Source organism: Mus caroli, unplaced genomic scaffold (genome assembly GCF_978045245.1).
Source record: "Mus caroli unplaced genomic scaffold, Mus_caroli_1 scaffold_15, whole genome shotgun sequence".
NCBI classification, from domain to species: Eukaryota; Metazoa; Chordata; class Mammalia; order Rodentia; family Muridae; genus Mus; species Mus caroli.
The window spans coordinates 71,140,934-71,162,440 of record NW_028227270.1 but is presented as its reverse complement, the minus strand read 5'-3'; the positions used below and the strand labels follow the sequence as shown (position 1 = coordinate 71,162,440).

The 21,507-nt window shown below is 46.4% G+C and overlaps 1 protein-coding gene and 1 long non-coding RNA gene across 2 annotated transcripts in view; one reads left to right on the top strand and one right to left on the bottom strand.

Moving 5' to 3' along the window:
* Positions 1-21,507, top strand: part of LOC147001002 (uncharacterized) — a 120,509-nt gene that overhangs the window by 87,998 nt on the left and 11,004 nt on the right. The gene's annotated exons all lie outside the window — the stretch shown is intronic.
* Positions 99-20,151, bottom strand: LOC147001003 (uncharacterized). Its single transcript, XM_085831324.1, is given in 12 exon segments — positions 99-203; positions 2,497-2,694; positions 3,096-3,155; positions 3,911-3,961; positions 8,992-9,137; positions 9,683-9,993; positions 10,093-11,182; positions 11,363-11,697; positions 11,926-11,986; positions 18,637-18,644; positions 18,703-18,746; positions 19,966-20,151. Coding segments are annotated over 12 exon segments (2,595 nt in total).

The window sequence follows — 21,507 nt, the reverse complement described above, 5'->3', positions numbered from 1 at the left end:
TTCCTGAGCCCTCCTTGTGATGTGTGAGATGCTGGGCGTTCTTATGCCTCTGAGTACCTATACCTACACCTGCACATATATAGAAACTAGCCAGAGGGTCAAGCTGAGCAAGTCCCTGAGGTGGGGTCCCTGGAGGGATGGTGTTTCTCCTCATATGTGAAGTCTTTTTCTCTGATACTGGGATGGCGAGTCTCACAGTGCAGCTGTGGAATATGGGTGAGTGTGAGTGTCAGTGTTATTGTCACTTCTCTGTGTGCCCTTTCCTTCTAGAAGCTTCTTCAAAGATGACGAAATGATTGATGCCTGAGGGACATGGTAAAGGTGACCCAGAATCTGGTCTCCTGTGGACTATGTGGGAAGAGTCTCCTGGACACAGACTTTCTGGGCAGCAAGGCCTGTTTGCTGTCCCTGTTTGTGATCACCTTGTTTTTCACTGGATGTCTGTGGCCTCTGGGGCTGATATGATTGATGGCCATGGCTTATGTCTCTCATCACTCTGCTTTATTGTAAGTCATAGCGACCCCCACTGTTGATAGGAGTAGCTGCCCTCAGAGGGCTGGGCATTCCTCAGCATGGCATCTTCATTATGATGGACCTCTTTGTGTCTGAGGCTATCTTTTGCACTAGGCTGTCTCTAAGGATGTCATGAGCATCCTACTGTCCCATGTATAGGAAGAGATTCTTTTGGACTTAGATCCAGCTCTGGACAGTAGCTGCAGGGAAATTACACTAACCTAAAATATTCCATTTCCTAGACAATATTATTCACATACTTCAGAACATTCCTAATCCTTGTCTTAAAATGCCTTTCTGGGTGAGATGTCACTTCTTTGATGGGCGTAGGGAGGATGTGCTCCCAACAGTGCCCACCTAGTTTCATGAGCTGAGCATGGGCTCATCTCACCAGCTTGGGTGACCCTCATCCCTGCAAGCCTTTTCCTTGCTGTTCTGCTCTGGGCCTTCTGTGGCCACCTCCTGGTTGTAGAAGTATCCTGCTGGGACTCCTTCTGAAACCTTCTCTTTGGCAACATGTTCCTTCTGCTCTCTGCTGTACCTCAAGCTCATTCAGAGAGCAGAGTCACCAATGTCTCCATGTTGCTTTTAGATGCTCTATAAAATGCTGAGAGAGAGAGAGAGAGAGACAGAGAGAGAGACAGAGAGAGAGACAGAGACAGAGAGAGACAGAGAGAGAGACAAAGAGAGACAGAGAGAGAGCAGGCTTGCTGAGGTGGGGAGTGTGGCACAGTGAGTTGGCGGAGCACTAGGGGACCATTCTGGAGACTGTTTTGTTAAGTGTATACCTCTCACTATTGTGCTTTCAGGCCCACATGCCTGCATTCTAGAGTAGAGGAAAGGTTTTTACAGGACTCAAGCCTGACTTGGCCAGATTCATTGATAATTCAGGCAGTGACACCAGGCTGCCAGGGAGGCTCAATTAGCACTCAGCAGTGACATCACTGCTGCACTTCCAGTGACTCCACAGTCATGGTGGTTTCATCATTGATACTGGAATCCTATTTCAGTCTTTATGATAGTGTCACGTCTTCAGTGTCTTCTGAGGCCTACCACCCACCCACCTGATGTGTGTCACCCATCATCTTTGCAAGGCTCGGGCTTGACTACATGCTGAGTCTCTGGGCTCCCAGGACAGCCTTGTTCTGGCAGGTTCTAACCAGGAGAGAGCAAGCATGGTCCCAACAAGGCAGGCAGTGCCTCTGTGCAATTGTATGGCCCAAGCAGAAGCAGATAGGGTCCTGCTTTGAGGCCCCTGAAGCCCTGCAGATAACCAGGAAGAGAGAGGATTCTGTAACATGGCAGCTGACTTGAACCTTTTGATGAAGTTTTTCCAGGAGCATGGGAACATTAGCAAGAGACACAGATGGTAGAAGTTGGAAAGCAGCCCAGGGAAGGGATGAGGCAGGACTGTCCCTCAGCATGGCATCCCCTGGCTCCAGAACCTGCAGGTTTGGGCCCCACCTGAACCTCACAAGATGTCAGGTGTCTTACTTTCTGACTTAGGTGAGACCTCAGGTCAAGGAAGTTAGGCTCCTGGAGGTGGGCATTTTCATGGGATGTTCAACCCTTCTAGGATGCTGGCTTTATGGGCTGAGGAAGCAGGGCTTTGGGCAATCATGGTCGACAGCAGACCATGATCAGCACACACAGAGATCATCCTGTGTGTCTTGCTCTGACTTCCTGCCATGATTGACTTGCAAGTTGTTCTAGAAATGTTTCTTGCTTGAGTCACTAGAAAAGGGATTTCTGGAGTGGCACTTGCCAGGCCTCAGTGTGTGGGTGATGCTTCAATTTCAGGTAGCTCTTCTCTTCCACCCATTTTCCTCTAGTCTCTTCCTTCCATCTTTTAGTTTCACCTCTTGGCACATCCTAGAGGGCCTTTCAGAGCTAAAGAACCCCATCATCTACACAGCCTTTCTGCCTTCACAAGCAACTTTGAACTTTTCTGACCCTGGCATTGACATGTCCTTGAGAATTTACCCTTCCCACATCAGACTTGCCCCATGTGAAGTGGGAGCCTCGGTGCCGTTCATGTCTGGTGTCTGCTCCTGGCTGTGTTGTTCCTTCACTGGTGATGATGCAGTCTACATGAATGACAGAGACTGACATGGACTTTTGGGTGGCCTGGTTGCCCAGGGAAAGGTTGAGAGTGGGCTCACTAATTATGCCTTGATACTCCTGGAGGAGAAATTTTACCTTTGCTCATTTCAGTCACTCCAGGAAGGACAGTTCATTTAATTGGCACTTCTGCTGAGATAGAAGTCCGTTCTTATAGTCTAGTCAAAGATTTAGAAGGATCTGCTTTTTCCTGAGTATATAGGAATTTGGCCTGGGTCTGTACCTTAGCCACAGGTCCTAAGTTGGGGCTAGGTCTCATTGCGAGGTAGCACTAGGCCTGGGAGCAGAATTGAGGTCATGGAGCCTGATGTCAAGGTGTGAAAGAATGAGAGATTGTGGAATGAAGCAGCTTAGGGTGGGCAGAGGAAGAGTTTCCAGAGACCAGGCAGGAGCCAGCAGAGACTCACTGAGCAGGGAGCACATTCCATAGCAGTACCTGCTGCATCTCTGCTCCAACTTACCCTCCAAGCTCTTGGGGGAGATGACTGCTGAGAACTGGGGAGTCGCTGTTCCATTTTATGCTGCAGAAGAGGGAAGAGTGAACTCATCATGGTTCAGTTATGAACTCTTGTGGTGGCTACGGGAGGCATGGAGGTGCAGTCTGCAGCCCGGGTTGGATGAGGTCAAGAGGCCTGGTAGGCAGAGTAGGGTCAGCCCCTATTGCCCATGGGCCCACAACTGCCCTGACCTCAGATATCCTTCCTATTTCATGCACCATTGACGCTTGAACCCTGCTTTGACTTTTCCTACAAGGTAAGGCCCAGGCCTTGGGGTCACTTTGGAGATACTGGTAAGCATTATGCAGAGGTGTGGCAAGTTCCTTGTAGTTTCTGAGTCTGTTCTACTACCAGCTACCTCTACAGGCTAGACTTAGAGATTAGACAGAGGATGGGCCCACTGACTGACAAGGGGAGCCCAGGAAAGTGAAACCCCAACACCGGTGTTCCTGGACTCAGGCTAGTGTCAGTGGCTGCAAGGAAAGTTTCATTCGGCCCTATCATTTATACAGTGCTTCTTCTACCAAATTCTGTGGATTTCAAAGCTACTGTATGAGTAAGAAAGAAGGAATCCTTTCAAAGAAGACTATGTCTATGGGAAGTGAAACAGTTTGTCCACAGACAGGCCTAGAGATAATCCTCCAAATCTGGATAGCACAGTTCTACTCCCCATTTGCTCCCCTCTATGAGCATTTTATGTGGATAGCTTCATTTTACGTTTAGAGCCTACAATGTATCCACGGTTTTGATTGTTTCCCTGTCACGGTTCTGCAACTCACATCCTCGGACACATAGCTCTCCTTACTGAGGAACCGGGCCAGCAAAGTCACCTTTGTAGAGAAAGGGCAGAGCCTAACTTTCATAGTACATTTTTCTTTATACTTTTGCTCTGTCCCTGATAGACACTAAAAGGGTCGGGGTTCCATTCCCTCCCTTGTCCCTGAGGGAGTTTCTTGCTCCCATTATTCCTGGGCAGTTCAACTTCCTATGTTGCCAGGATGATCTATGTGTCTTTCTTTTCCTTTTGCGTCTTTGTTCTGTGGATAAATAGTCCCACAAGTTTCAGGAACTCACTCCTTGTCCAGAGAGTTCCAGTTTCAGCTAGGTGCCTCTGCTTCACCACACATTCTGAAACTTTGTGTAAACCATATGGGCCTACTCCTTTCCTTGTCCCTATTTCCAGTTCCCAGGACTGACGCTCTGTTTTCTGAAAATATCTCAACTATCCCCTGATTTTGAAAGTGAAAATGTCAGTAGAAGGGAAGAAGAACATTGTTTTCCCCTGATTACCCTGAATATTTCACAGAATTTTCCTTTTTCTAGGTAATAGTGAAGCTTCATCTATTCTAAAGTTTAGCATGATCTCCACTGACCCAGTGGGTGGCGCTAAGGCTCACTCACCCATGGAGAACAGGGTCTGACAGTGTGCAGAGCCTGTGATAGGTGGAGCATTGCCTATGCCTGCCTGTGTCACTCAATGTCCTCCATAGAGTTCTGTTAGATGGGCCACTCAGCCTGAGGCTGAGAGAGCAGACTTTGCTCTGTATTAGTGACATGTGGATTCACAACACCAAGACCTCATCAGCAGCTTATTGACCCTCTTGTGGCTGCTGCTGGGCTCATTTAGTCTATGCAAATGCTTCACCATCTCTGATGGCTACCCAGCATCTGTGACCTCAGAGGCTTGAAGGAAGGCAGCACATACCTGACATATTAGACAAACAGAAGACTCTAGCAAACAACCCAAGTATCTTGTACACTCCTGCATTACAGTCTGCCTCTCAAACAAGCACGTCTGACACAGGAAATTGGCAATGCAAGGATGGATTTTGACTATATGACTTCCTGTATCTCTAAAACATGGTTGTTGGATGGTTTTACTGGGCAAAGTACTCAGGCGTACATGTGTGGAAGAGAATCCTGTTATCTAATGATGGATAGATAGTCTATCTGAGTAACCACACTGGCAATTTTTGTTGTCATCTCACTGACCCTAGCTAGTGTGTTGATTCATAACTACATCACCTGCTTGAAAGTTGGAGATGGCTTTACTGATGCACAGGAGGGTGTAGCCATGGCCCAGGCAGCAGACATGGTGCTGTGGATATGTAGAAAGTTCTTTTGAAAGTGCTAAAATGGGGTAAAGCAGAAACAACTGGGTAGAATTGTCCTTAAAATACCATGACTCTGTGGTGGTCACAACCCAGTGACAGGTATATTCCTACCTCTTGCCCTATCATGTGACCTACATGAGCAGCAGTACATGAGTATGGGACTGTTAGACATTCTCCTTTGTGAAGCAACTGTAAGCTGAGTAGGCACAGCCACTGCCTGCAGCAAGCTTTCCTTAGTGAGGGAGGTTCTCAATGTCTACCTTCTAAGGCTGTGAGCAATTCATGTGATGCACAGCCACCTAACCAGGTTATCAATGACCAGGGCACTCATTTCCCAGAACATGCTTATATTCCTGGGAACACGATGAGGCAGGACACTCATCTGCTGTATAACCCCCAGGCAGTAAGGTTGGTACCCAACTTGGCCAGTTGGACTGGCCAAGCATTGAACCACCCCACATGACTGTCCCTTATGCAGACCAGGGAGCTCTGGCAGTTTCCCCAAAGACTGACCCTGTCCACGTTGCACCCAGATTATCCACTGCCAGAGATGATGCACAGGAGGGTGTAGCCATGGCCCAGGCAGCAGACATGGTGCTGTGGATATGTAGAAAGTTCTTTTGAAAGTGCTAAAATGGGGTAAAGCAGAAACAACTGGGTAGAATTGTCCTTAAAATACCATGACTCTGTGGTGGTAGAGCATTTCTGTAGTATACAGAACGCCTCAGGTCCCAGGTAGTAGGCTTCCCATGTTTTAGTATGCTATGTCACCCAGCATTTATGTTCAAGGCTATTCTTGTTCACTGGCTGTATTTTAGATTTTCCATAAATTTTAATTGTGTTGCCACTGTTCTTGTGTCCTAGGCATGGTTATTTTTGGAATCTAGCTTTTGTTTTCCTCTTGAGTGTGTCTGGGAGGATTTCTGTCTGAGAAGTATCCTGGACTTTCATAAGTCATCACTGTTACTTTGTTTTCACTGGTGAATTTTACCTTTCCATATCAGAACATATTAGTGAGCAATGGGGGTCACCACCCAGGGGGTAGAGGTGCTTCTAGGAGTGAGGCTCACTGGGGATACATGAATAAATGATTTGCAGCCTGTGTAATTTTTATCAGTATCCTGTAGCTGGGGAGGTAATAGTGTGTATTCTTTGCCTACAGTAATGTTTAAAATAATCTCTCATTTTCCTGGAATCAAACACTTAGTTTTGATCTTAATAGACTTATCCATGTCTCCAAGTCAACAATTAGAATCCAGGCATTGCTCTATTCCTCAATACAGTGTCCCCCATGATCCAGGGCCTGACGTTATGGGTGTTATTTACCTACTGTGTGTTACATTTTGTCAATAATTTTGTTTGTTCCTCTATGCTTTGGGCCTCTAGCTATTTTATGTTAAGTAGCCCCAGGCTCAGAATTATTGCCATCGATCTTTTGTAGGTCTTTGAGTTGTCTTACTTCCCCAGGTTTGTGTTACACATCTGCCATCTGCTCAGGGATGGAAAGGAAGCTCAAGGCTTGGCAGTAAAGGTTACCATGGAAGCAGAGCCAGCAGGAAACTACATTAGGGCTCCACAGGGATGAGTGTTAGTGCCTCAGGGATACCGCAATGCAAACAGCAGAGGTGAAAGTAGTGGTAGGTGCCTTAACTCACCAGCACATCCAGGTCTCTGCCCACACAAAGGCTTTCCACATGAAGTGAGTGCTGCTGTGATCTTTGGTGGTGACTAGTTAAAAGATGTGGTGCCAATTTTTACTATTATTTTCAAACTCAATGAGAGAAGAAATATACATATATTCTACCAGGAACGTCCACTGTCTTAGTTAGGGTTTTACTGTTGTGAACAGACACCATGACCAAGGCAAGTCTTATAAGAAACAACATTTAATTGGGGGTTGGCTTACAGGTTCAGAGGTTCTGTCCATTATCATCAAGGTGGGAGCATGGCAGCATCTAGGCGGGCATGGCACAGGCAGAGCTGAGAGTTCTACATCTTCATCAAAGGCTCCTAGTGGAAGACTGACTTCCAGGCATCTAGGGTGAGGATCTTATGCCCACACCTACAGTGACACACCTACTCCAACAAAGCCAAACCACCAAATGGTGCCACTCCCTGGCTCAAGAAAATACAAACCATCATATATAACTTTTTTTTTTTTTTTTTTGGTTTTTGGAGGCAGGATTTCTCTGTGGAGTCCTGCCTGACTCTGCCTCTGCCTCCCAAGTGCTGGGATTACAGGCTTGTGCCACCACTGCCTGGTGCCATAATTTTTTTAAAAAGAACTTTCACTTTTAGATGGACAGTTTCATCTTTCCGTCATAAATTCTTTAAATACCATGGAGCAAAAAACTATTCTGGAGTGGCACTTGGCATTTGTGAACATACAACTTTAATCACTGAGTGACTGACTCAAGCAAAATTAAACATGCTGCCAGTGAGTCGAGTCATGTGTATCAAGGGCATTACAGTGCATGCTTCGGTGTTGTTTAGTATTTAGGTTTAAATATCATCTGTCTGAAAACTGTTTCTGTAAGTTTAGCACTGTAGGTAGACGATCAAATGTAGCATTGACCTTAACTTCCTCTTTGAGAAAAGTAATCCTATTGCTGTAATCATATTCTCATATTGAGAGAAGTCATCACGTTTTGTCAGTGTAAGTTATTGGTTCCTAGACACAGAAACAGTTTTGCTTTGTTTTTTCAGTTCTGGAGCACGAACACAGAGTTTTTAGCATGACAGGCAAAACACTCAATACCTGAGGTATGTATCGAGCTCTAAAAGTTGTAGATAAAGTTCAAAGTGTGTGTTTCACGACTGAACTCTAAAGAAGAGTTAGGGTTCCTACTACACATTGCCACACCCTTTCATTATCTCCCCCTTGAGTGTGGAATGGACCAATGATGATTGAAATGAATCTCAACAAGCAAGCAGCTAAGTAGACAAATGAATAGACTTTAAGAAAGTCGTTAAGCAGTGCCACTGAGGTTCTCAATGTCCAGACAGCTTTCCTGAGCTCAGTGCAGGATTTAAGACTCCCTTTTCTTAGCTGGGCTTCTTCTCTCCCTCATCTGGGGCGCCTGACCCATATATCGTCTACTTAGGAACTGTCACATAGCCTTGGTGAGGTTACAGCTTCAGCTTCTTTTCTCCCAATAAGAACCTGTTCATAAAATCCTGGAATTCCTCTACTTGCAAAGGAGGCCTTCTTTGGTACCAGCCCTAGTCAATAATACTTACCCATCTAGGAAATCGCTAGCCTCTTTCCAAAGATTATTTGGTCCTGGATTTACACCAAATCAAGTTAGCTGCCTCTGTGAAGCTAATCCTGAAAGTCTGTCATGTACCCAGGGTCATCCTGTTCTTTGACTCTGTCCATTCATGTGGCAGCAGCCTCCAGGAGAATGGAGAACCACAGAATGTAATATATAAAAGAATTCTGTAAGAAAACTAGTCACATCTACAATGACAGAAAAATATTTAAAAATATTTAAATTCCTATGCCTCAGGTACTGACAGAGAATGGGATAGTTAAGAAAACTGGACTCCAGAAGAAGGGAAGTAAACTTTATCAGATTGGGTGTCAATAGAATGTCTTTCCAGGAGATTTACCATCTACCCTTCTTCCTAAGGTGCCAGTGACAAACTAAGACAGGCCCGTGTCTGTCTCCAATTCTGCTGTACCTCAATGGAAAGTCAAACTCCTTGGGCATGTGGAACTGGTCAAAGCCCATCTCCCTCTTTACTTGGTTCTGATGTTGATCATAGGCTCTCAGGTCTTCAATCCCTGACTGCAGTTTTTCTTCAATTCCTCTGTATGTGAAGGGACAGTTATGCATCTCAGGGATTGCGGCATGGCCACAACTCTTTCTGCTTGGTACTCTGCTATGATCTGTGTCATACAGACCCTCAGAAGGATAGCATGAGCCACCTATCTGGGATGTCTGTGATTCCACTGTACACATTTTTACCTTTGGTTGGTACCTTTCATTGTTTTCCAGAATCTGGACAAGAACACTCACGAGGGATTGCATTTCAGCTACCATATTATAGATGACCTTGTATCTTGTTACAACCTCCTGCGTTTGGACAGTAGATGCTAGGGGGTGATCATTCTGTAAAGAATCCCCCGACCTGTTGTATTATCTGTTCAAGTTTTCATATTGTATTGGATTCCTTCTGATGTTCTTCCAAGAGCATTTAGAAGTAATCTCTCCTTTTCCTGGTTTCCAGGTTGTATCATTGAGCTGGGTGGACCTTGGGATGGAAGGCCTCACTCCCCCAAGGCTTTCCTCCTGACATATGCCTGTAGATCTTACAATACTCTGCTTCTCTTCATAGTGATAAAGCCACTTGGGATCCAACAGTTTGATTTTATCCTTCAGTACACTGATCTCTTTAGTTTCCACCTTTCATGTGTCTTCATGAGGACATCACACAAGCCCTGGAAAGCTTGGGTGTTTTGGCATGTATTCTGCAAGCTGGTCCGTTTGTGCTGTGAAAGCAAACTGACCTTGGCAGGATGTACTGTACTGGGTCCATCTGGATAATGTTTCACAAGCCAGGCTTCTGGCTGCTCCTTTGATATCAAGTCAACCTTACTGAATACTTGCGGTTTTAGACCTGAGTGCTGTGTGGTAGGTGTTTGGAGATGGCCTGGTTTTTTGTTGGCCTCTAAAGATCCAAAGTTCCTGGGATCCGTACTGATGGCTTGGTCATTGTGAATGTCAATGGATCTCAGACTCACTCTCAATGTAGGGGGCAGCTATTCTTTTTCCTCCACTATATTGCTTTGTTTGACTGTTGAAGGTGGGATACTTTCTACAGGGTCAATCACTATCACTCACCTGCAGGGTTGTCCTGAGTCCACATGTGTAAACCTCTTCCATGGTGTAAGCATGGGCATTTTGGGGCTGGTATTTGGTTGCAGCTTGCCTTTTCCCATGCATTGGATAATTCTACTCTGTGGGGGTTTTGCCTGGAAGCAAAAAGCAGGTTGCTGAATACTCAGGTATTGCTGCAATGGATCTGGTTGTGCTTTTGAGGGCCCATGGCTGGCAGCAGGTGGAGGTGTTCTTTGGGTCTCCTGAACTTCTGCAGGTGAGAATGTAAACTCAGCACTCTCAAGCCTGGCATTTGAAATACTGTCCACCCTTGTCCCTCCTGGATCCTGGTGATGTAAATTTTCCAGGACCATGGCAGCCTTGGCATAGTATTCAGCCTTGGAACGACAGATGGGTGAGGAGGCAAACCCAACCTGGGGAACTTTTGAGGCTGGAACTTCAGGTGGGGTCAGATCCCTTGCCTCAAGGTCCTCCTGATGTGGTCTCCTTCGGTATTTCTCTGGGAGCTTTGTGCTCTTTGATTCCAGCTTCCTTTCAGTGTTTGAGTCAAGGAAGAAATGTTGCTCCTAAGGGTTCATGTAGGACAGAGTGTCTGTCCTCAGTGCAGGGTTCCTGGATTTTAGCCCCTTCCCAGGGCTGTTACTTGAAGTGCAAGGCACATCTTTGTCTTCTAGACCAATACCCTTCTTGATGGTGTTATGTATATCACAGGTTGCTATATCCTTCTTTACGGGTACCCCCAAGGGAATAGACTCAATCATATTGCTACATTTGTAGGATTTGGAGTTGAGGATGGAGGGCTGGGCAGGCTGGGAGAGTTGAGACCTGCTTTTACAATAATGATCACTGTTTGCTGGGGAATGTTCCTGAAACTGGGTCAGTTTCCTGGATGGGTGGAGTGTGACAGGAGTTCTTTGTGGTTCTCCCATATTAGTTGCCTTGTCTTCATTCTGTGGCTCCTCATTGTTACGGATGATCTGACAATTCTCAGGAGGGATGGATGCTGACCTGATACCTGTAGTGTGCTGGGTGCCCTTGGACAAGTTCTGAGTGGGCTTACAAATAGTTTCTTGATGTTTTTGGATATCAGAAACTTTGGTGTTTTTCCAGTAAAGTCCATGTGGCAAGGACTGGTGTTCAGTTGTTAGTGGTGTCTATGTCCCTCTCTCATTGGTAGGCCATGCTATTCTACAGGTCCTTCTCTTGAAACAAGGGGGCATTTGGTTTGATGTAGAGCTTGGGACCATTTCCATTTCTTGGAACCATGCCACACCTTCCAAGCTTGGTTTCACAAGTTTCAGAGGCAATGGCAGGTCCTGGGAAAGCTGTGGTTGTCCGTGAGCCTGGGCTAGAGCTTGGGCAGGGCCACAGGTATCACAGAACCTCCGTTCTGACAAGGTAGAGCTTCTGAGGATATGGGCAGTAGCCAGAACTGACTCAGAGAACAGATAGGAAATGCCCCAGAATATGTGACTAAACTCCTTCCATATAAGATGCTCCAAGACCTTGAGGTAAGACAACAGCTGAAAGAGAGGAAGGTGATCCATTTTGTGAAGATGGTTCCACAAGGGTTGTCGTGGGGAGTCCTGTAGCAGTTGCTTAGTGGAACTGCAAAAGACAGCAGGCAAAACACCAGCCCCAAGCAGAGGATCAAGATAGCCATCAGTCTGTGTAAATATAGCACCTGTAGCTATACAGTGACTCATTGCCTCTGTATCACATGTTCCTTATTCTCACATCCAACAGGGCTGTCTTCCCATCCCACCCTGCATAGCATCTCCAGACCCTGAGCTCACAATCTGGCTTAAAAATTCCCATGAGAAAAAGATTTCTTACATTCTCATAGGTTGTGATGGAGTCTTGGTCTCTTCCACATTTTTTCCTCCATCTCTACAACCTGGAGATAGTTAAGTAAGAACAGGACAAGGAATGAGAACACTGAGGAGTGAGGCATCTCTCTTATGATCACCTCTGCAAGGACTCTAAAGCTCAACTATCATAGTGCAAGGAACACTGAAAGTGAGGAAGGGGAATGGAGGGATCTCATCTCTCCACTACACTTTCTTGCTCCTCCCTCAAACTGTGTTATTCCACTTACAACATATAATGCCCCCAGGATCAGTTATCTGAAAGAGAAATACAGAAGGGAGTATTGAAGCTACCTGCTGTAAGGTGGACCATGGAGTTCCCTATACAGAGGCACTGCATCAGTCCAGTGCCTTGAACAACACTCACATGTGTAGCTCCCATCCGAGCCCAACCACAGCTTCTTTCTGTCACAAAACTTGGGTGTTCCCTGATTCTACTTTCCTTCCCAGAAGTCCCTTTACTTCCTGCATATCATGTCCTTGGACACATGGCTCTCTCATCATGAATCTGGTCACTAAAGGGCAGGCCAGATGGAATATCTCTCCACAGGAAAGCAGAAGCCTTCCTTTTCCAGTAGCAATTTTCTTCCTGGTCTTGTTCTGCCCCCTCATCACATCCTGCCATTTAGAAACCACAGAAGTGAGCTGGGGTCTGTTCTTCCTCTGTCTGCTATATAAGCTGCCTGTTCTCTTTGGTCTTGAATACATGAAATCTGCATTTCCCAGTGAGCTCTCTCTCTCAGCCATTCTTGCCTCATTCACACTGTACTCACTTCCTTATTGCCTTTTTGGAAAAGTTGCAAAAGGGGCTATATATGCTACACATACCAGGAATGTCCTCAGTCAGTGTTACCCATGGAGGATCCTATCCAAGGCTGAGCTCTGCAGCTGCCTTTAAGCTGTCAGGTGATACCTGCTCCCTAAGAGTGGAGGAGACTCAAGCCCTGATCTGAGGCCCTTGATCTCATCACCTGCTTGTTGTCTCAGCAGAGACAGATGATCTCCTCTGAGCTTCTCCTGTGTCCCCACCAACTCAGAAATGCAGTCTGTCCATGGAGCCTTAGTCCTCCTTAGTGGCCTCTCTGTCACCCTGCTCTAAGAGTGTCAGGCAGACATCTCAGAGCCATTTTATCCTCTGCCGTGCCTGCCAGCCCCTGCAGACTGAGGTGCTGCTGTTTCTGGTGAGTTCCCCTTACCTGTCTGACTACCTGACCAGGAAATATGAGAGCAGCAGTGAAGAACAGCACAGTTGCTGCTCCAGTGTGTGTGAACTTATGCTTTCCTCACTTTTGGGATGTGACTTTCACTCCCAGGAAGTGGTGACACTGAGCAGTCCTTCAGGAAGGGGAGTAGTAGAAAAAGAGCACAGCTGCACACATAAAGGCAGTGGTCATGTCCATTGCTATGAACACAGAGCTGGGGTTCATCCATGAGTCTCTAATGCTATTTATCATAGCAAGAAAATTCTCCATCTTTTGAATTCCCAGGCAGCTGTCAGAACACTAACACAATGGAGCTGCACCGTGGAGTACAGCATGTGACTTGTCAGGAGGGCTGAGGTCACAGCACAGTGTGTCTGACTTTTCATTACATGTCCAGGATTACGAGTTCAGTTACAATTAGAAAATACAAACAGAACAGATTGTATTATTATCAGCCCTGTAACTCTAATTTGGAGAATCTAAAGAATGCCTCCTCCAAAGCAAACATGTTTTGTTATTATATGACAGCCTGCTTTGAGGCTGGAAGTATTTGCAATTGAAAGCATTCCAGACAAAGAGAAAATATCTGAACCAGGCTTTTTTATGAATACGAATACAGAAACCTAACTCCTTTTATTATATGTTTCATCGTGTAAGCTATGAAGTAGGAAAATCTAATTTTGTCAGTCTACTTTACTGAAATCTATTCCTCCAGAGGTCTACCCTGTATGACCCCCTATCTATAAACTACATTTTTATAGAAGTGTAAGCTATTGTAAAGGGAGGCCTTGACTCTGTAACCTACTCTCCTGGCCATTCAGAGTTTGTCAATTGTCTCTGTTTACACTGCTCCATTTATACAGTTTGTGTTAGCTCAGGGGTAGAAGTCTAAGAAGATTCCTGGAGTAATGGCCTATCTAGATATGTGCTTATCTGTGCTTAACAAGCTCCAGGGCATAAGGAAGACTTCCAAGTCATGGCCAGATGAAGTTTACTTTAGGATTTTCCTAAAACTATTCATGCATAATTTGTCTCACGAAAGGACATGCAGAAAGCCCCCAGGAATGCAGCACACAAAGGACAAACCCAAAAGTGACAGACAGAATGACAGCAGCCACAGCCTGTGGCTCAGCCTTGAACCTTGTCAAGCAGTTATGCTTGCTCCACGACCCCCCACCATTCCCAGTGGACATGGCTGTGCCGTGTTTCCTTTTGAACACTGTTCAGTTCATTAGTCCATTTATTGACCACTTGTCCTTAGAGTTGAATATCTGCAGCTCTTTGTACATCTAGATGTTAATACCCCACAGTGATGAGCTTATCCAAGGCTCTAGGAGGTCTGATCCCCCTAATGATAGCATCTTGTTTTGTGCAGAAGCATTTTAATTTTGTGTCATCTCATTTTCCAGCACATGGGGCCATCTCCTGTGCTGTTAGGTACTCCAATCAGTTCTGCCTTTGCCTGTGTATGCAGTGTCTTCCTTCTTCCCCCTCCAACAGCTTCAGCATTCAGGGTTTCAATTCAGGTCTTCTGTCTATTTTGAACTGATACTTGTACAGGGCTCAAGAGGCAGATCTTTCTCAATTCTTTAGTTTGATTCAGTTTCAGTTGATTGTGCCACCCAGCCCCAGGCATGTCTACATTTGTCTGGGCCCTGGCCCTGGCCCTGGCAAACAAACCTTGCCCCCAACACCTCCTAAACATGTGACCCCACCCTGGCACAAATACACAGTCTTGGGTGCTCAGACAGGTCCCATTGAACAGGCCCCATCCCCTTCCCCCAAGGCCCAGGCACAAAGACCATCCCCAGTGGTTCAAGTCAGGTCTTCCCCCTGGGCTCCTGAAGTGTGGCATGTACCTGAGGGCCCTACTAGTCAGGATGAAAAAGCAGGTGGATTTCTGAGCCCAGGAGCTCAAGATCAGCTTGGGCAGTGCGTCTTTAGACAAACCTCAGATTTAGCTGTGTGTATGTGTGTGTGTGTGTGTGTGTGTGTGTGTGTGTGTAGCTCAGAGGCAGAGTAACAAGGCCTTGCATGTCATCACCAGCACACACAAAAGAAAAAGGTGACAATGCAGCCCTCTGGCTATTCCTAGCCCCTCTTCCTCAGGCTCTCACCTCCTGTGTAAGGAGCCGCCCTCACATTGGCCATTACAAGATGGCGCTGATGGCACTGGCACCTGTGTAAACAAACCATCTGCACATGCGCTGGGGTAGTTTCCCACCCCATGTGCTCTGCCTTCCCCGTGACGACAACTCAGGCCAATGGGCTGCAGCCAATCAGGGAGCGACACGTCCGAGGCGGAGGACAGTCCTCCATAAAAGGGACGGGTTTTCGCCATTCAGGGGATCTCTCTATCTCTCTCTCTCTGGCGCTCTCTTCTCCACTGGCTCCTGAAGGGGTAAGCAATAAAGCTTGTGCCGCAGAAGATTCCGGTTGCCCTGAGTGTGTTCTTACCAGGGGGACACAAAAGCGCGGGCAATACTCCTGAGAGTGCAGCTCCTCATCCCTGCCCCAGCACAGGCCCCTGCACAGGTCACAGAGGACTTTGTGTGTCGGGGGTGCGGGGATTCTGAGCTGAGGATTTCTTTCTCTGCATTCCTTGAACTTTCTTGCATCTGAGAACACTATGACACATGAGCATATACCCCACAGTTGGCTCTTTGTTTTCTATGCTGGGACCAACCCTGTTCCAGACTGAGGTGACATGCCATGTCATCCAGGAACTCCTCCAGACTCTGAAGCAGCTCCCTTCTCCAAATGGTCTCCCTTGCTCTTACCTTTAAACTCACAGACTTTTCCCACACATGCTTCCTTGTCTCTCCTTGTGTGTGCATGTACATGCATTCATGTGTGCACATATGTGTTCATAGGCTCTAGAGACTGACCAGGGTTCCACGCATGGTCAGCACATGTGAACTCTGTCATCCTGCAGTAACCTCACCTTTCTGGGCTCCCACCCACTAGACTTCAGCCCATAGACAGAACATCATCTTTGCCACTATAGTATGTGTAGGACCTCATGCTTTGCCTGACACATACCTATCTGTGTAGGTCTGCTGAACAAATTGGTACCTATGTTTGCATTGTAGAAAGTCTCTAGAAAGATTGGCATGCTCTACAGCCCAGCCTGTCACAATTCCTCAGGAGGATATTGGATGCTGGAGGATGGGTGACTATGAGAACAAGTGTCACTTACTGTGAGCAGGTTTAGGTCAGCATTAAGTCAAAAACCAGGCTTCAGGAACCTCATCTTCTACCTCTGGCTGGTACTTAGTGGATTCAGTGACATCTTCAGCAATAAGAGTCCAGTAGGGTAGGACTCCATTTACCACCAGTGCTGTCCTGCCAACTCAAGGAGCCACTCTGCCTACCTGAGGGTGCCCAGTCGATACAGCAGGCACCTTACTCAGCATGGCTTGACACAGCTCCACTGGGTGAGAGTTCTAGTCCTGTGACAATCCATTTCCTTGTGGGTCTGCTCCCAAAGGTGGCATTCGGCACAAAGTAGAAAAATGACTCTGGGTTTGTGAGGGCTTCTGTGTCCAAGGCCTGACAGGGCCAACTTATCTTTCCAAAATGGAACAGCACCATCTCAGTGATCCAATCAATCCACTGGGTTGGTAGTAAAAATCAAACCTCTTGGAAATATGTCAGGGGAGGAGATGGCAATACCACCGGGCACCAGAGCCTGGACTGAGGAAGCTAAGAAGACAAAGAAAACATATAGCAGAGCTGCCCAAGGCTAGGCCAGACAGAAGCAGGGATGGTCTCCTCCTGAGCTGGGACTTTCCTTCTTCTCTCTGCCCACACCTCTCCTACCCATGCCAGGAGCAGCTTTCAAAGCTACCTCCCATTTGTGCAGCTTTATCCTAAGCACTCCTCATGGCTGCCCATGCCCTGCCCCTCCAACTCCACTCTTCAGGGGACTTGATCCTGCTTATCCAAGACCTCTCTACCACCCAATGCATCCATTCCTCTCCCTCACCACAGTATCTAGAATTTCCTCAGGACAGATTTTCCTTCTCCCCGCAATCCCCAAACCCCATTCTCTCCTTACTTTCCCTTCTCTCTTCCCCGTAGCCCTTCCTACTCCCCATCCCTTTTTCTATATTTCTTCTTCTCACCCCCTCCCCTGTTTGGACTTACATGATTTCTGTATTTCTCTCCCATGCTGGTCAGTGAGAAGATTGCTAAGTATGCAGGGACCAAGCTGGTGAATATCTGAAGCTTGTAAGGCCCTCATCTCTCTTTCCAGAAGTGACTGACAGGGGCTTTGTGGGTGCCCAGTCCCACAGGTGCTCAGGATCTAGGGGTGGGAAAATAGTGAACTATCTTTTTCTGGCTCCAACATATAATATTGGGACCACAGTGAAGCTGAAGGAGGCAGGAAGTGATAGCTCAGGCCCAGCAGCTAGATGAGTTATGGGATGGGGGCACGGGGCGTGGGGTGGTATGCCCTGCTGGTGTCTAATGGTGTGGAGGGAGGTACACTCCTGCAGTTCTGGCCTTGACCTTTCCTGTGGGTCTCAGTGCACACCAGATCTAAAACAGGCCCATCATTCAAGAACCATAGAACTGGGCATGTTCTTCACCCCCTACAAAAGATACGTGGAAAGGACTCTATTAGAGACTTTGACATAGACAGGAGTTAGCATGGAACTAACCTACTATACCACAGCTCTTCACCAGAGTCCTCCCTTCTGAACTTCTCTTTTCCCTTTTACCAAACCCTCCTCCCTCCCCTTCCACCTCAGTTTACACCCTGTGCTGTCCACTTGTGGCTCAGCTTTCCCATATCAGGGAGGAATCTCCTTCTAAGGTGATATCTTCAAATCCCACCCTCCATAGCAAATTCAGAAGGGAGATGCCCAGACCCTCAGCTCACATTCTGATATGAAAGTTCCATAAGACAAAGCCTTCTTACATTTCCGTAGATTGTGATGGAGTCTTGGTCTCTTCCACTTTTTTTTCCTCCATCTCTACAGCCTGGAGACAATTAAGTAGGATGACCAAGAGGAAGGAGAACCAACAAGAGTGAGGCTTCTCTCTTAGGGGACTACTCATGCTAGGACTCTAATGCTCAACCACCATAGTGCAACAACAGAACACTGAATGATTGTAAGGGGAATGGGGGGCTTCAACTTTTCATTTACACTTTCCTTGCACCTCCCTCCACCCACTCCAGTCATCCCCCTTACAAGAGTGCAAAGTCCACAGGATCAGTTATCTCAAAGAATCCGCAGCTGGGAGAATTGAAGCTATCTGCTTTCAGAAGGACCTGGGAATCTCACATACAGACACATACACCACTCCAGTGCCTTGAATCACACTCCCTTGTGTAGCTCCCAGCCCAGCCAACAACAGCTTCTTTCTATCACACAAACTGATGATTCCTAGATGCTGATTTTCTTCCCAGCATCCCCGTCTTCCTTCCTGTATCTGATGTCCTCAGGGAGCATGGCTCTCATCATGACCCTCTTCACTGAAGGGCAGGCTGGCTGGAATTCCTCTCTACAGGAAAGTAGAAGCCTACCTTTTACAGCAGCAGTTTTCTCTTGGTGTTGCTCTGCCCCCTCTGCACATCCTGCCAATTAGAAACAACACAAATGAGCCAGAATCCCTTCTTCCTCTCTCTGGTAGACAAGCTGCCTTCTCTCTGTGCCCATGGATGTCATGAAGTCTCTATTTCCCTGGGAGATCTCTCTCTCATTCATCCTTGACTCACTCATACTGTGCATAAACCCCTTCTTTTTAGCCTCATTGTGAAAATAGAAGTAGGCATTGTCTATGCCACAGTTACCAGGGATGTCCTCAACCAATGTTCCTCAGACATGATCCTACCCAAGGCTGAGCTCTGTAGCTGACTCTGGGCTGTCAGGTGATATCTGCTTCCTCAGAGCAGAGGAGACTGAAGCCCTTGTCTGAGGCCTTTGCTCTCATCACCTGCTTCACATCAGCTTTGCATACACAAAAGCAAGCACCTGAGAAAAGAACAAATGAACATTCCTATAGGTTGTCCTGTTCTCTCACCAATTCAGTAATGCAGTGTCTTCATGGAGACTCGGTCATCCTTACTGGCCTCTCTGCCACCCTGTACAGTTGACCTGAGAAATTCAGGAAGACAACTCAGTGACACTCTCATCTCTACACTACCTGATTGCTCCTTCAGTCTCTGGAGTATTCCCCTCACTTGTCTGTAGCTAGAATTTAGCTAGTTTGTAGGTTCATCTCCCTTCCATCTTTCTTCACCCTTTTCTTTCACCCATTCTATCCCCTAACACTTGATAGGGGGAAAAATGGATAGAGGGAAAGGGGTAGACATTACTGTTAGACTATTTTCTGCTGACTAGAGAAGTTTAGTTCCTTGGGGAATATTTGAAATTTACTCTCAGGATATCTTCTTCTTCTTTCTTCTGTGCACACCACAACTTACCAAAGCCCAAACACCAGCACTCAGTAGAAAACAACAATGGATAACACACAAGGCCTTTCAAGGGCCTAGCACTTATATATCTTCTAAAAATTCCTCAGTATTCCAAATGTCGCAAAAACATGGAAATTATCTGCCGCTGGTAAAATCACACCCCTGTTTGTATATGAGACAAATCATAGTCAGATGCTGTTGACAGTATGAAGCTGCCCCATTTCCCACACCTGACATTAAAAAAAACCCATATTCTTATATTTGTGTTTTAAAAAATTACAAAAATTTCCACTACTCCTCATTTTCTAAAAAACATGAGAGTAACAATCATGAAGAACAGAATGCTGCTCCACTCTGTATTAACCAAGGTTCTCCTCACTTTGGGGATGTCCCTTTTGCTCCCAGATGGTGGAGACACTGGGTACTCGTTCAGGAATGGGATAAGTAGGAAAAAGAGCCCCACTCCACACACAAAGGCAATGCCTATGTCCATTGCTATGTCCATGAAACTGGGGCTCATCCATGAGTCACTAACGCTATTCATGATTGGGAGAAAATTCTCCATCTTCTGAACAGCAGAGCAGCTCTCAGGCTACTGAGTCATAGGGTGCAGGTTGATATGTGTCAGGAAATCTCAGTCCACATCACACAGGTGTGGCCTGCTCATCACGAAGGTCTCCCGGCAGAAAAGAGGGTACCACAACCCTTCCCTAGCCTCCAGCCCTGGAGCTCCACTTGCCTCCTTTCCCTTCTCACCCCTGCCAAGTCCTGATGCTAAATCAGACAAAAATAGATCTCTATCTATGTGTTGTTCCTTCTTTCTGAGTCCCAGTTTTTCTGTGTGTCAGCATATGTCTTGTGCAACCTTCTTTAATATGGCTTTAGCCTCCCCTGTAGCCCATAACCCACCAGAGGTAGTAGAAAAGAAAGGCTATTAGGTTATGGTGAGAGCATACGTGCTTAGAGATAGTTCTTTTATGCAATTCCAATGTTTGTTGTTCTCAGTCCAGTCCTCTAGCAAACACCATACAGCAATCAGCTCCTGTAGAACAGTCCACTGGGCAGACCCCAACCATAAATCAACAGAGGCAGTTGAATGCAGAAGAAACTCTATGGATCGCAGATGGAAAGGAGTCCAAATTAGCAGCAATAATTGTCACTAGCAGTGCCCAGAAGAAGTTCTTTGGCGAGTTTCTCTCTAAGAACACTCCCCAGACAAAGCTCAGCAATGCAATATAATGTGAACCAGTGCATGCTTGCTGTCAGCAAATTCGAGCAAGGCAGTGCTGGGTGAAGCAAAGCTGGAGCTACCAATGTCTGGGTGGTGATATTAATGTCCTTTCCAAACATCATGTGTCCTTTCTCATGTTTGCTATAGCAAACGTCCTTTCACAAGTGTCTGCTTCAGCCAAGCATTCTTTGACCTGTCTGCCCCATCAAAACATAAGTATAACCCGAGTCTCCAAAGAAACAAGAAGTTTACACTTTACCTTTCCCCCTGGAAGGTTTCTGCTTTTGTCCATCAGGTTCTTAGTTATTGACACAGTGGGCTTCTCTGTGGACCTTGAGTTCTTTCTTCGGGATTGTTCTCTCTGGTTGCCTTCTGTCTTTAGACCCACATCTGTCTGTTATGTGATCACAGCTTGTCTCAAGACAGACACATAACTTCCTTTTGCCTCCTCTTTACTTAGCTTTGTGTCATCATTCCGTATAGGCTAAAACAATATATTTTATTGTCTTCAGATATATACTGGTTAGGAAAATTAAATTCAGTTCTTAGCCATAATAATGCATGTGGCTGGGCTGGAGAGATGGCTCAGCCATTAAAGGCTATGCTCACAACCAAAAGTATAAGAATGATGTTGCAAAATATAAACTCTACCTTGAGTGATAATTGGAATGATTTGTAGTGTTTTGATTC